This window comes from Bemisia tabaci, chromosome 2 (genome assembly GCF_918797505.1).
Source record: "Bemisia tabaci chromosome 2, PGI_BMITA_v3".
Taxonomy (NCBI): Eukaryota; Metazoa; Arthropoda; class Insecta; order Hemiptera; family Aleyrodidae; genus Bemisia; species Bemisia tabaci.
The window spans coordinates 31,836,294-31,850,681 of NC_092794.1; the positions used below are offsets into that span (position 1 = coordinate 31,836,294).

Below are 14,388 nucleotides of genomic sequence, written 5' to 3' on the forward strand. Positions count from 1 at the left end.
ATATCGTACGATTATATGATGTCATCTAGGATTAAAAATCCCATTTTTCATCAGATCGATCAAGCCCTTGTTGTTTTCAAATGAGTAAAGTTCAGTTTTAACATTTTTGCCCAACAAATCCTGTACTACTGCCTTAAAACACAATAATTCTTTTTCCCATTCAGCAGCATTTATGAATTCTGATCCGCAAGTTGACAAAAAAACAACTGATCGTTTTCAAGAACACCAACTATTTGGCCCATTTTTGAAAAAAAATTACAAAGCCACTAGTGCTTTTTCTGTCGGTGAGGTCACCTGTAAAATCAGAATCGCAATATGCTGTCAATGTGAAATTATCAGAAGCTTTGTAGCCAATGCCAGTCATTCCAATGTCTTTTCTGAGGCATCGAAAGATTCTCTTAACCGTGAGAGTATCCTCAGGTGTAGGTTTGTTTTGCTACTCACATAGCTCTTGGAATAACTGATATTTTGCCTTGTTCTGCCTGCTAGATAGAGTAGTTAAAATATGTTCTGCTTCACGATAACGATAATTATTCATAATAAAAATCATTGCCGCAGTAATGTTTGCCAGAAGTTCCGTCTCATGTTTGATCGCCCTAGAGGTTGAAACCGGATTCGCTTCAGCCATTCCAAACTGGGATAAAATCGTTCTGTGTATTCTATCTAAGTAATTTTGAACTCTCCCCCTTGACGAAATAGTTCAAGTCCCAAAAAATTTTCAGGATTCTCAATTTTAATTGAAATAATTTCGGCGGCCATCTTGGATTTTGGACTTCCCAAGGGGTGGGGGTGCATTTTGAATTCAATATTTGGATTTTACGACCAGAAATCTATAGGGTCGATACGTGACATGATATAAGAAACAACTATAGCATTTTTCGTTCCAAAACAGCAATTTTGGCCGCCATCTTGGAATTTGAGGCCTTTAATGAATCGCAAAGGATTTTTTAACATCATTGTTCGATTTCACCATATTATGATGCCTAAAATCTAGTTACCAATCACCGTTCCACATTTTTTCTGTATTATCCAGGGATTATTTTACAATCTCTAGTTTTCTTGCCATCCGTTGAGTGCAATGCTATCTCCCCACAGTGAGTGCACAACCTTGTAGAGGATTATTTCAGGACTGAGGAGCGGATCTATTTAATTCCCTATTTTTGGCTAACAAGACTTATGAAAAAATTTATTTATGCAGTTTCAGTTTTCCTTGTTTTTTAACATTTTATTATTTGCCTTTTTGGGCAAATAATCTTACTTGTCAACTATTCTTGCTCCTTTTGGAAGTGGAAGTTCGGAAGTGGGTCAATTGTCTGTATACTGCAGCATGGGCATGTAAGGGAGTCTTGCATACTTTTTGGAATTGAGAGGTGAAACTGACAAATTGTGTTATGAAAAAAATGCACTTGAAGTTTTCATCTTAAGTCACTGACCACTGAGAGTGACTCATTGTTGGCCCAAAAGTTCATTCTTTAGATTAAACTATACACATATCAAGAGGAGAGTCAGTCATTGATAAAGTTTGATGATGAAGTGTTACTAGAGAAATTTTTTTAAATGCTTGATCCTTACCCTTTTTCCAAAATAAATCGATGGTCATGGGCATTTACTGCTGCCCTATGTACTTCAGTTTTTCAATTGATACTTATCCTATATATTAAAATGCAAAGTTCCGAATCTTCGGGCGTTAACTTTGAGAGAACCACCGGACCGATTTGCCTGATCTTTTTTTTAAATGAAAGCCCCTGAGCTGTAGATTTGCAAGCTGTAATTTGTTTTTCGATTTTTCAGATTTTCTCCTATAATTTTCTCAAATTTTCTTCAATGCATTAAAACGGAGGTCCGAATCTTTGGATGTTAACTTTGAGAGAACCACCGGACCGATTTGCATGATTTTTGTTTTAAATGTAAGCCTCTGATCTGTAAATTTGCAGGCTATGGTCGTTTTTTCGATTTTCTCAAATTTCCTTACTTTTATCGACGAGTGAAGTTTAGCTGGGCTCGAATTTTCTCCCATTGATTCAGACTAAAGTCCGAATTTTGGGACATTAACTTTGAGAGAACCACCGGACCGATTTGCATGGTTTTTTTTTTTTAAAATGAAAGCCTCTGATCTGTAGATTTGCAGGCTGTAATTGTTTTTTCGATTTTCTCAAATTTTCTTACTTTTATCGACAAGTAAAGTTCAGCTGTTTCGAGCGGTCGTCCGGCCGCTACCTGCTTGCCCGTCCCTAGGTACCCCCCCTCTACGGTCTCAGCCGCCCCTCCCGCCACGTTCTTTCGGCAATCTCCGTTTTCTTTTGTATAGCTCTCCTCCCACCAACCTCAAAGAAGGAGGTTTGGGTCGCAACGTCGTTCGTCAATTGCCACCCACATTCCTTCGCAATCCCTCGGCTGCTCCGCTTCACAGCTTCTTGATATCCTGGCATCTTATTCTCTGCGGCTTGACTGACCCTGACTTATGAACTGCAGTATTGCGTATTGCTAACAACACGTATTGTTACAGACATTTTATTCATCATTATTAAATAGATTCAACTAATTGCTCCGATTCCAATAACGCTACTGCACCACCATTTCTAGCTGTGGAGGGCGCCTGTAGGGCGCCCTCCACAGCTAGTAATTCTTAAATCCCGTTGTTCTTCCTAATTACTCTAATTATGATTTTCTATGTCTCATAGGAATTAATGGCAGTCGTTGTTGGGATAGTTCATCACAAAGCTCGCTCACCACCACATCAACAGAACATCCCTCAACTAATGTTCAACATTCCTCACCTTTGGAAAGTCCTCCTGGAGGGACAGGTTCGCATTTTAACTTCACTTCAATTTGATTGTCGCATCTCTTTTCCTTCTTTCTCTCCTATTTATTTCTTTCTCTCTTTTTTTTCTTGATCTTTTATTTTTACCTATTTTACCTTATTTTTTTTTCTCCATTTTTTCTTTCTAAAATATTTTCTTTCTCCTTTTTTATATTCCAGTTGCTTTTTTAAATTTTTATCTTATTCTTTGATTTTTCCTCTGCCGTTCTTTCTTTCTTCTAACTTTTACTCTGCTCCCTTATTTCTTCATTTCTCTCTTTTTTTCTTTTTTTCCCCCTCCTTTGTTTTTCTCTCTATTTTTCTTCCTCTTTCCTTTTTTTCTCTACTCTCCCTCCTGTTTTGGTTCTTTCAATTTTTAAAAATCCACGAATATCAAAAAGGGCTCTATTTTGATTTGAATAAAAAGTTATTTAATCGATAGTTCGTTTGATTCCACATCCAGCAATGTATTGTACCTTACTTGGAAATGTTTTGTTCACAAGATATGGCCATTTTCGTAAGCAGCTTTATGGAGCGACGACGCTTGTTGACTTGTTGAGTCCAGGCAGATCAAAAGTTTAGCCTTCAAAAACAACGGGTAGAATTAATTCCATGGGTTCCTTTGTATGTTTTAACGCAGAATCCGAATTTCAACATTTCATCCAAGAATTATTGCTCGAAAGTTGCTAAATTTGGCAAAAATTGCTTAAAATTGGCCTTTTTTGCGGATTGTGGCCTGTGACTTGCCATGGGCTGCTCTGAGGAAAAAATTGGTTAATTCCACAGTTAAAACTCGTTGAATTTTCTACAAGCTGGATCCAATGCTTTCTGCTCATGTCAAAATTACACGCGCGACATGTGGCAAACTGAGGAAAGGCATTGGAATTGGCGGTTATGTCCTACGTTTCTTGTTTTCCGACTGAATGAACATTTCTTTGGACAATCTTAATGATACAGAGTGTAACGAATAATTAGTGCATTGTTACATACATACATAAGAGCCGCTTTAAGAGCGGTGTCTTGCTCTCTTGTGATGCCTTACTGCCATAGTGCCTTGTCCTCCCACAGGTCCTCAGGAAGTTGGAGCTTCTTTTTTCCTTTGAAAGCCCCTAATTGCTCTTGGCTAGGAGTCTTCCTCACTTAGGCATTGCTACTTTTCTTAATTTATCTTCTTTTTCTCTCAAGATGATAAAATAAAAATGTATACCAATTGTAGGGCGATGAATGATAATGGTCAAATACCGCAAAAATTCATAAATTGTATGTAATCTTGGCAACATCGTCGTGGAAAGGCGTGCCATATCACCTACGGTTCTATGTCTGTATTTACATGATGCATTCACTGCCTCGGGATGAGGGCCGTTGCTTTCGGAGTGCAAGCTCAGGCGCGCATTTTGGCGTCTCAGAGCATTTACCTTGGAGCACTTGGCTTTGCACTGACATCTCTGACGTCATTGCTCTTCCGGATGGTACCGAGATATACACTTTGAGAGGTCCGCGGCGCGGGGTCGTATCATCGAGCCGCGATGAGGGATATCACCTTAGTCAATTCTATCTAGTGTCTATTGTGTGTCATATCGATTATATTGATCAGCTCTACCATTTGACTATGTGCATTGGATCTTTTCATCCCCCCCCCCCCCATTAAAACATTGCAATGCATCCTGTCTTTTATTGACGAAATCAGTTCAGAGAGTACATTTATTCATTAACTGACATCAGAAAGTTTTCCATTAATGTCTCAAAACTCCGCTGCGGCCTCACAGCCACAGACATCATCCGAAAAGGAAACACATTATATTAATATAATCGATGAGCTAAAACAAATAGTACAGAAACAAGCAGAACAAATTGAGAAATTAATTTCTGCACTCATCACAAATAAACCACCTCTAACATCATCAGTCGCTACCCAATATGCGAGACATCATTTCGATTTCGAGGTGATAACTCTGACATTCGTTCTCACTATAATTAAGATAGTGGGTCAGATCTCCTTACTCTCTTGGCTTTTTAATTCTCTATTTCTCTGTTAACTTGTGCATCTTTAATGCAGTCAGGGTTTATACTTATTTTTATCCCACCTCTCGTTATGTATTTGGGTTTTGATTATTTTTACCAAATAGTATAGTGTACAATAGGTATAATCGCGAAAACAAACGATCAGTGCAACCTTAAAAAATTGTTTATTCTTACTTTTTATTTACATAAGCACATTGATACAACTCCTATTTTGTAGTCGGTGCTAAGATTATCATTATGTATTCCTTATCATGTTACTTGTCACAAGTTTTGAATAATACAGTCTTATAAATAATGTCTCAAAATGTGATTTCTGACACAATTCAACAAAATTGACTGTATTTAGAATTTTGCCTCACTGGACTAAATACAATAGTTATTATTATAAATCTAAGTTGAAAAGTAAATTACACTACAGAAGTGTATTTTTTTGCACGAGAGTTACATTTATAAAATTTAAAAAAAAAGAAGTGAACATAGAATATATGGCAAATATTGTCAAAACCAGCATAAAGTCAAGTATTATGTTGAATCTTGGCAACATTGGAATATGTTCAGTTTTATTTTATTGTCCATTATTATTAAATTCAGCTCATGCTGCTCATTAGTATCGTCAAGATACATTCCTTTAGTTTGAAAACAAGAAACGTAGGACAAAAACCACCGATTTCGATGCCTTTTCTCAGTTTGCTGCTTGTCGCTGATTTAATTTTGACTTGAACAGAAAGCATTGGATCCAGCTTGTAGAAAATTCAGCGAGTTTTAACTGTGAAAGTAACCAATTCTGTCGTCAGATCAACCCATGGCAAGTCACAGGCCACAATTCGCAAAAAAGGCCAATTTTAAGTAATTTTTGCCAAATTTGGCAACTATTGGGCAATAATTCTTGGATGAAATGTTGAAATTCGGATTCTGCGTTAAAACTTACAAAGGAACCCATGGAATAAATTCTACCCGTTGTTTTTAAAGGCTAAATTTTTGATCTGCCTGGACTTAACAAGCGTCTTCGCTTCATACTGCTGCTTACAAAAATGGCCATATCTTGTGAACAAAACATTTCCAAGCAAGGTACAATACATCTCTGGATGCGGAATCAAACGAACTATCAAGTAGACAAATTCTTATTCAAGTAAAAATAGAGCCCTTTTTGATATTTGCGGATTCTTAAAAATTGATGAATTTAAAAATCACAAAATTGGCAACAATGCATGTTAAAATTATAACATTACATCTAAATGAAACATTTAAAATATGGATATATCTTTCAATTGCGCATTTTGTAGACAATTTTCGTGCAAACTGCGACTGAGTAGCTTAACTTTAATGCCCTTTACGGAATTATCACGTTTCCACCTTGGCAACGCTGTAGCGGGGAGAATTTTTGAACTTGCCCCTTGTCGGAAAAAGGCATGTCCTGTGGTAGGGAACAACATTTACAACTCCGGGCAAAATCCATGAGGGGGAGGAAATCGCCGATTTTGAATAACCCTCTTTGCCCAAAACATGCTCCAAAATGCCCCGTAACTCCAAAAAATGGGGATTTAGGGGATAAAAGCATTGGACCAAAAGTTCTTATGCTTGGTTTACAGAGATTCAATCCGAATTCAAAGCATACCCTTCCTATTTGAAACATGCGAGAAACGGATGGATCCCCCTTCAATTCCCCCTCCCCTCCCAAAATGGTGTTGGGGGGGGGGGGGCTGGATATATTTTTCATTGAATTCTTTGGGATTGATGTACCCCCGAAATTTTTCGTCCCGAAGCTCAATTTTCGGCTGTTTCCTAGTAAAAGATAGTGGACGGGTCCTCTGGAACACCCGGTATGCTTATTCATGTGTGTATTACTTGTCATGTTTTTCTACTTGAATTGTTCTTTTCAATCTCTTGTCAGGAGATCGTTTTATTTATTTTTTTTTCCAACTTGAACAAAGACGGCCTCCCGAAGGATTTAAGCCTATAGTTCTGAATTTAAAATTAACTTGTCATTTGCATGGGCTTATTTAGCACCCTGCATTGAGTTTTAGAGTGGGGGAAAAAGGCGTATCCACCTACCCCCGACCGAAGCCTCGATACGTGGGACTGGTGAGCCTTGCCCCTACCTCTCAGCGGGGGAAAGGTTACCCCCGACTGGAGGTAATCCGAAGATCGTCGGCGCCCCACTATGGTCCCATAGCCCAATTTAAGCGGCAATAAATCAAAAAGATGAAGTTTGGAAAAAGTTCGATTTTTAGATGTAGATCGGTAGTACATACTGTAGAGAAAACCTCTGTAAAATATCACTTCAATGAAAGCACTAATAAAGGTGTGACAAGCATATGAAGTACGGCGCGTGGAGCACCTTTAAGTACCTACAAATACGATCCCAGCTACCGATCAGCAGTGCTGTGTTTGAGGGTTTGTTTACGTTGTTCTACTGTACCAGAAAGTGTTCGGGCACCTGACTCACGAAATGTAGGGTATGTTGAGGGTGTCACATGCCGAAACTATTCTTTTTCGTCGTATCTTTTGCTCTAGACAAACTCTTAAACAAAGTCAGTTTTTTAATGAAATCGCAAAAGGAGGACCCAAAAAGTATACTTGGCACCTCGTAATTTTACTCGGAAGTTGTTGTCATGACTCTAGACTACCTTTAAGTCTGAATGGCAGATCCGTCATCCACTCTCACTTCAAGTTATTTTTCATGAAAAATGACATTTTCGTGTTTCATAGCACTTACTATTAGCTATTATATGCCATTCACCATGCATTTTATCATGTTCCATTGTCATACTGTATCACAGTGGCGTAACGGACTTCCGCTGGGCCCCCCTGCAAAATTTTTTCTAGCCCCCCCCCCCCCCATGTCGATAAAATTCCAAAATCATCCCCCCTCCCGCTCCTCTACTTCCCTCACCCCTTCCCATTTTTTGGCCCGAGAAATTTCAAATCACGGACTTGGACTTGGAATGCCTCTCCCCTCACTGTCCCGGATGCCGTACTCGATTAAATGGGGCCCCTAAAGGATCAAGGATCTAAAGGGTGGTGGGGGCCCAACCCAGGCCCAAGGATCTCTAAAAGGGCCCATGCAGGCCCAAGAATCGAAGGGTCTAGTGGGCCCTTTAGATTCATGGGTCACCCAAAGCCCGAAATACCTACGAAAAGTGACAAAATAGAGAAAAATTTTAGTAATCAATGAGTGGACATTGGAAGGCAGGGGCCCTTCAGCAAAAAAAAAGTTAGGAACAGTCCAAAAGAAGTATGTAAAACCCTGAGCTAACAATAAAAATCAGCGGAAGAAGCCCCATCTCGGTAAGTAAAGGCCCAAAGTTTGAAACCAAAGCTAAGCGTCAAAGAGACAGAGAAAAACAAAATTTCGGCGGCCGAGGGCCTGGAGAGCCCCTTAGGCGCTTGGGCCCCCCTGCATAGCAGGGTCTGCGGGGGCGCCCGTTACGCCACTGCAGTGTATGAAAACGGATGCCGTAGAGCCTACATTTGCCCAGGGAGAATAATATGAATTGATGGGCCTGATCGGAAGAAATTAAAACTTGAGCTCAGGAACAGCAAAGAATGGCCTCTGGAGGCCACTTTGAGGTCCCGTAAAATTTTCGTACCAGTGTCTCCAACCGATTTAGTACCAGTGTCTCCAACCATTGGGCTCCCCGTGCTGTGCGAGTTTCCTTCCAAAATGCGCAGTTTTCCCCTTTAATTTTCTCGTTTTTCTCGGCATTTTGTGAGGGTTTGTGACAAGAAAAAAGCGAAAATCTTCCTTCCTTTATCGAATGACAAAATAAAATTAGGAAAAAATGACGAAATTCGGACTTTAGTGAACTCTTTCGAGCTGTGGCCAAATATGACGCGTTCCGATTCGGATTTACCTTCCGAACGCCTCGCCAGATTCTGGTTTGGTGTTCGCGCCAGCGATCCTTTTTCGCGTCTGCTTTACATAAGCTCGGCATGGTCCTTGATCCGCGGTCTATTTACCGGCTAGCGGTGAAAAGACGAAGAGACGTGGTCCGACAGGCGGAAGTACGCGCTTTACGCATTCATTTCGTTAAATTGTAAAAAAAAAGAAAAGACCTAGAGGCATATTATCGTCAATGAGAGTTACGTTGATTCTGCGATTCCTTCGCGTTTTTTTGTTGCTGTGGTTACGTCTGATGCGTCACCTGATGTTTGTCTTTACTTCGCGCGCTGCCGCCAAAATCTAACGTAATGACGTTTTATATGTTTACGGCGCGGCGCTATATTTTATCTCGTTGGTCAATGACTTGACATAACCATGGCTTGTCTGAATACTTCCTTTCCAAATTATTGTGGTTTTCCTGCGAGGTCATCCTGTCGTTTTTCGAATGATCATCGCTATCTTCGTTCTGCTACGTCAATGAAACCGGGATAAAATGTGAAGGACGAACGCGATAAATTAGGATGTATATGGGATAAAAAAAGGTAGATCAGAGTAGATCAGAATGCAACTGGATTGATATGGATGAAACGGGACACATTAATGTCTACCGAGATTAAAAGGGGAAAATCGGAATGGAACGAGAATAATTAGGATCCCTGTTAAGAAGACCGGGATCCTACCCGCATCCTACGCGTGTCGTGGAGAGAAATTGGGCCTCATCGACGCGCGTAGAAAAGAGATTCTACCTGTTCGTAGTTCCGCGCATTTCGCTGGTAGGAGTCCGACACGCCTCCCAGGACCGCTCCTACACGCATCCGGGAGAGGCCACGGAGCGGCACACGGTGGATCGAGTCAATGGTAGAGGTCGGTCATGGGCGACGAAAAAAAAGTCGGATTTTAAATTTTTTTTCTTGGTTTTCTGGTAGTTAAGCCTCCGCAATGAATGTATCCATGGTTTAAGGGTCTTTGAACCCTTCCGCTTTGATATGCAGGTTGCCTAAAGCTGACATTGCAGGTAGTATCAAATTTGCCGTCTGATTCTCAAGGTTTTATTTCGCTTTTGCATGAGTTCTGTGGCAGATAAATCAAAATTTTAATTAAACTTGCTTATTCTCCTCCCTTAAAGGAATATTTTGGTATATCATTAATGTGCATTTGCATATTTTTAGGATGATCAAAACCACCTCCAAAACTTGCATTAAAAAAACGCTCAAAAAAATGTTAAGATAGTTCGATAAAAAAATGTTCACAAGTGTCCGCAAAATCCTTAGTTGGGTTGCTTCTTGTACACTATCAGGAATGATATTATGTAATAATTAGCCGCTAATATCCGCTAATCTACGGAAACGGTCCATTTGAATGATAGGAAGTCAGGCCTGCTGGGAATCCGATCTTGCTCTAATGTCATCAATAAAATCGTGCATCACACGATATCCTTCAATCTCGGTAATTTGTCTACTGATTACTGATTTTGGCTGATTTGTTGATGTTTTGACGAGACATTAACCTCCTGTTAGTCTATGAAGCTAATTCGATCAGTGTCATACTGTGCGATAATGTTTAAGATGTATGTTTTGCGCATTGTATATTTCATATGTCCCGTTTCTTGCTAAATTTCTTCAACATACCTAGAACTCTTCCATGAGCTCCGTACAAATAAAAAATCGGTTGTGGGTTGAAAAAGAAGAACAATAAATTTCGTCAAGAGACACTGGTCCTTCTCAGAGGTTCTTCAAGGGATCAGAACTTGCATGAAAAATAAATTTCCTCCTATTTTAATATTTTTTCAATAAAATTGATTCAAACTTCACTCCAAACTCCGAGAAACAAAACGAAATAATGGAAGATGAAATGCATGGTTTTTTTTTTTTTTTTTTATCTTACTGCACATTCAATTCTTTATATCTTGTGGCAAGTGTCTACAGGGTGTACCAAAAGTCCGTCCCACCCCTGCTAACTTTTGAACGAATTGAGCTAGGGTAATGAAACTTTGGGAATGTTCCTATCTCAAAAGAGACCATCTTTTGGAGGGGTCAAAATTTTGGTCCCCTCTCAGGGGGGGCGCGGGGGGCCCCCAACTTTTTTTTTTCAAATAGCAACCCCTATCTTGTGATATCTCATTCGAAAGAGCATAAAAAACTAAGAATTTTGGCGCAAACCGCAGATCAATATCTTAATTTTTGACCGAGTTATGGTAGGTCAAAGGTCAAATTTGACCTATTTTCAAAAAATCATAACTCCGGTTCAAATTATCGTAAAGCAAAACATAAAACGGGAAAATTTACCAAATTGTGTCCGCTTTTTAAGTAAAAATTGCAGAAATCACTTCGATTTAATTTTAAGGGGGGGCTCGGACCCCCAAATACGTCAATTCAAAGGTCATTCAATTTTCCCGCGAAATAAGCCAATTTCCCCTAGATTTGCCCCCTCATTATCTCAGTAAGGTCAAAATAAGTTCAACATTACGTTGGCAAGTCCCCAAATTTCGAGAAAAGTTAAAAAAAAAAAAATTAAGGTGATTAAATTTGACCGTTTAAATTTCGTTTTTTTTTTAACTTTTCTCGAAATTTGGGGACTTGCCAACGTAATGTTGAACTTATTTTGACCTTACTGAGATAATGAGGGGGCAAATCTAGGGGAAATTGGCTTATTTCGCGGGAAAATTGAATGACCTTTGAATTGACGTATTTGGGGGTCCGAGCCCCCCCTTAAAATTAAATCGAAGTGATTTCTGCAATTTTTACTTAAAAGCGGACACAATTTGGTAAATTTTCCCGTTTTATTTTTTGCTTTACGATAATTTGAACCGGAGTTATGATTTTTTGAAAATAGGTCAAATTTGACCTTTGACCTACCATAACTCGGTCAAAAATTAAGATATTGATCTGCGGTTTGCGCCAAAATTCTTAGTTTTTTATGCTCTTTCGAATGAGATATCACAAGATAGGGGTTGCTATTTGAAAAAAAAAAGTTGGGGGCCCCCCGCGCCCCCCCTGAGAGGGGACCAAAATTTTGACCCCTCCAAAAGATGGTCTCTTTTGAGATAGGAACATTCCCAAAGTTTCATTACCCTAGCTCAATTCGTTCAAAAGTTAGCAGGGGTGGGACGGACTTTTGGTACACCCTGTATAATAATTTGCTAGCATGACTCGATAAAAAGAAGCTACAGTATATACATCTCTCTTTTTTATTTCTTTAATATATTGATCTATTTTTTGAAATATGCATATTTGTTGAATAACTGAAAGAGTAGAGGGTTCACAAAGATGAAAACGTCTATTAACTGGCTGGAGGAAAAGAGAAGAAAAATTGACATTATCAGAATGTTCCGTATATGTGTCAGTATGCAAATTGCGAGAAACCAATTAACATGAACAAAAAACAATGTTAGCAGAAATTGAAAGAAATATGGCAACCTTCATGGTGAGGGGCCTATGAAGCTGCCCGCTCTTACTCCTCAAGTAATGTCTTTGAGTCAAGTTCTGCAAAATTCTTCTTTATGTAGGACGCCTACGGTCCCATTCGCCGAAAGTAACGTGAAAAATAAGCTATCAAGGATCCCATTTTCAAAAGTCATGACAAAGTGTGTCAAAATCATATTAAAACTCGTTATTCGGCTAAAGTATGTTCAAAAATGGAATCTACGACGAAAAATACAGCAGGTTGTGGAAATTTGCTCTATTCTAAGGGCAGGAAATCTCTGGAATCAGCGAAAATAATACGCGTGTTGCGCGATGACTGACCTCTCCCATTGACTCGATTCACCGTGCGGCATCGCCGGCAGGGGTTGAACCGGTTTCTTCTCTCGGTCCAATTGAATCCGGGTCAGACCCGTGCATTCTCAATATTTTCCCAAGAAATGCACGGGAAAAATCCGTTCATTTAGTTTCCTTTGCAGTTAATTTTTAATTTCGGAATTTTTCAAAATTAGGAAGAGGCTAATGTTGAATGTAAAAGGTGTCCAAGTTAGTGTGGGCAGTTACAGTTTTTTCTTTCCAGACCTCTTCCATGCCACTCTACTCCTTCTCCCTAATTTAATAAAGATAACTTTGAAAAGAAAAGAACGAATTTTTCTCAAGCATTTCTTGTGCAGAAACCATGATTATTAAAAAAATTATTATCTTCCCTACAAGGAGCTGCTTTGAAAACTTGTTCATCCCTAAAATGTGTTTTTACTCACGTATGTGCTCGCTTAACATTAAGTTCAAAATAGTATTTTTCCAATTGCAAACACTCAAATCAAATTTTACCATATATCAGGAAAGAAATTTTGAATTTAAAAAAAAAAAAAAATAAAATAACCCTAAAATCCTCAACAAAGAGTAACAACAGATAAAATAATTTTTTTTAAATAAAACATTCCGTACCTGGTGTATGCTAAAATTTGATTGAAATGCTTGCAATTTAAAAAATACTATTTTGGACCCAAAGTAATGCGGCCATGTAAGTGAAAATACAGAAAATCAGGGGTCAACGTCACATATCAAACATCCATGTAAGTGGGAGAGTTAAAGATTAATGGATCATTGCAAGCTTTCAATATCAGCTTCTTGCCGTAATACAACATCAAAACTTTTCAGTTATTTATACTTTAAATTACTTTATTAGTAGTATCTCATAGTCATCTAAAAATTGGGAACGGTTGCTCACCTCAACGCCTCATATAGAGACCCTGAAACAGTCAAAAGCCTTATACATAATACAACTTATATTCTCAGCCATTGATTTATCATGGAAAAAATTCTTAGTTAATTAACTAGGTACTTGGACAAGATCCAAGATCAAGCAAGAGTAGATCCTTAAGGAAATGGACACCCATTTTTAATTTAACAATGTTCAATTTTTATTTTCCTTAAACAGAGTACAATTAAATCCCAAACAGAGTCTGAAAAGCAGATCAAGACCTGAATTTTGTTGACCAGTTTTGCGTACAGCTGAAAGTTGCGACAAGAATGTTGACCTTGTTTTTCGATTGCTGATTAATGGCTTGCACCGTTTAGGAACCAAGGATGGCTCAAAGCGCCATAGAAAAAGTTCAACTTTCGCACAGCTTCAGTTTGAAATATAAAATATTTGCGACTTGAAGTCAAATTCAGAGATTAGGTTCCTCAACTTGCGGTTGACAGTAAACCAACAAGACTTGGGCCCAAAGCATTAAACTGCAAGTAATGACCGTAAAAAGTGGCCCATTGTAAAATTAAATGAATGTGGAACACAAACACCAGTAACTTTAAGATTTGGAGAAAGGCTTACAGGGTCCAAATATTATTGAATGAGCTCAAGTTGTAGGAAAGATTAAGAAAAAAACCGAGAGAGTACACTCGCTGAATTTTATAACCGAGCATAATAAATTATTTTTTAATCACAATGAAGAGAATTTGTAACTGTGAACTTAGAGCTGGGACAAATAATTAAAACAAAATATATGTGTGCCTATAAAACTCTCACCACAAGGAACTGACACTCATTTTCAAACACTGCATAGATGATTGGCAACTCTTGCGAAAGCTAATCACCCATTCATTTCCTCTACCAGCGACTTATTTTGACCTAGATACTTCAACCAATTTTCGCGAGCTTCCCGGAGTTTTTCATTTCAGGACAGTTGTTAGAAGTCTTGTGTAATTTGACGAAATCTGAAATAAATAGGAGAAAATACATTTAGACTTTCCTTGACTTTAGT

The 14,388-nt window shown here is 38.7% G+C and overlaps 1 protein-coding gene across 8 annotated transcripts in view; it reads left to right on the forward strand.

The window, feature by feature from the left end:
* C3G (C3G guanyl-nucleotide exchange factor) overlaps positions 1 to 14,388 on the forward strand; it is a 358,778-nt gene that overhangs the window by 113,953 nt on the left and 230,437 nt on the right. For all 8 annotated transcript variants that reach the window (XM_072297152.1, XM_072297154.1, XM_072297149.1 and 5 more), the window contains exon 7: positions 2,682 to 2,804. In XM_072297152.1, the coding sequence (XP_072153253.1) occupies positions 2,682 to 2,804 (123 nt within the window). The remainder of the gene's footprint in view (positions 1 to 2,681; positions 2,805 to 14,388) is intronic.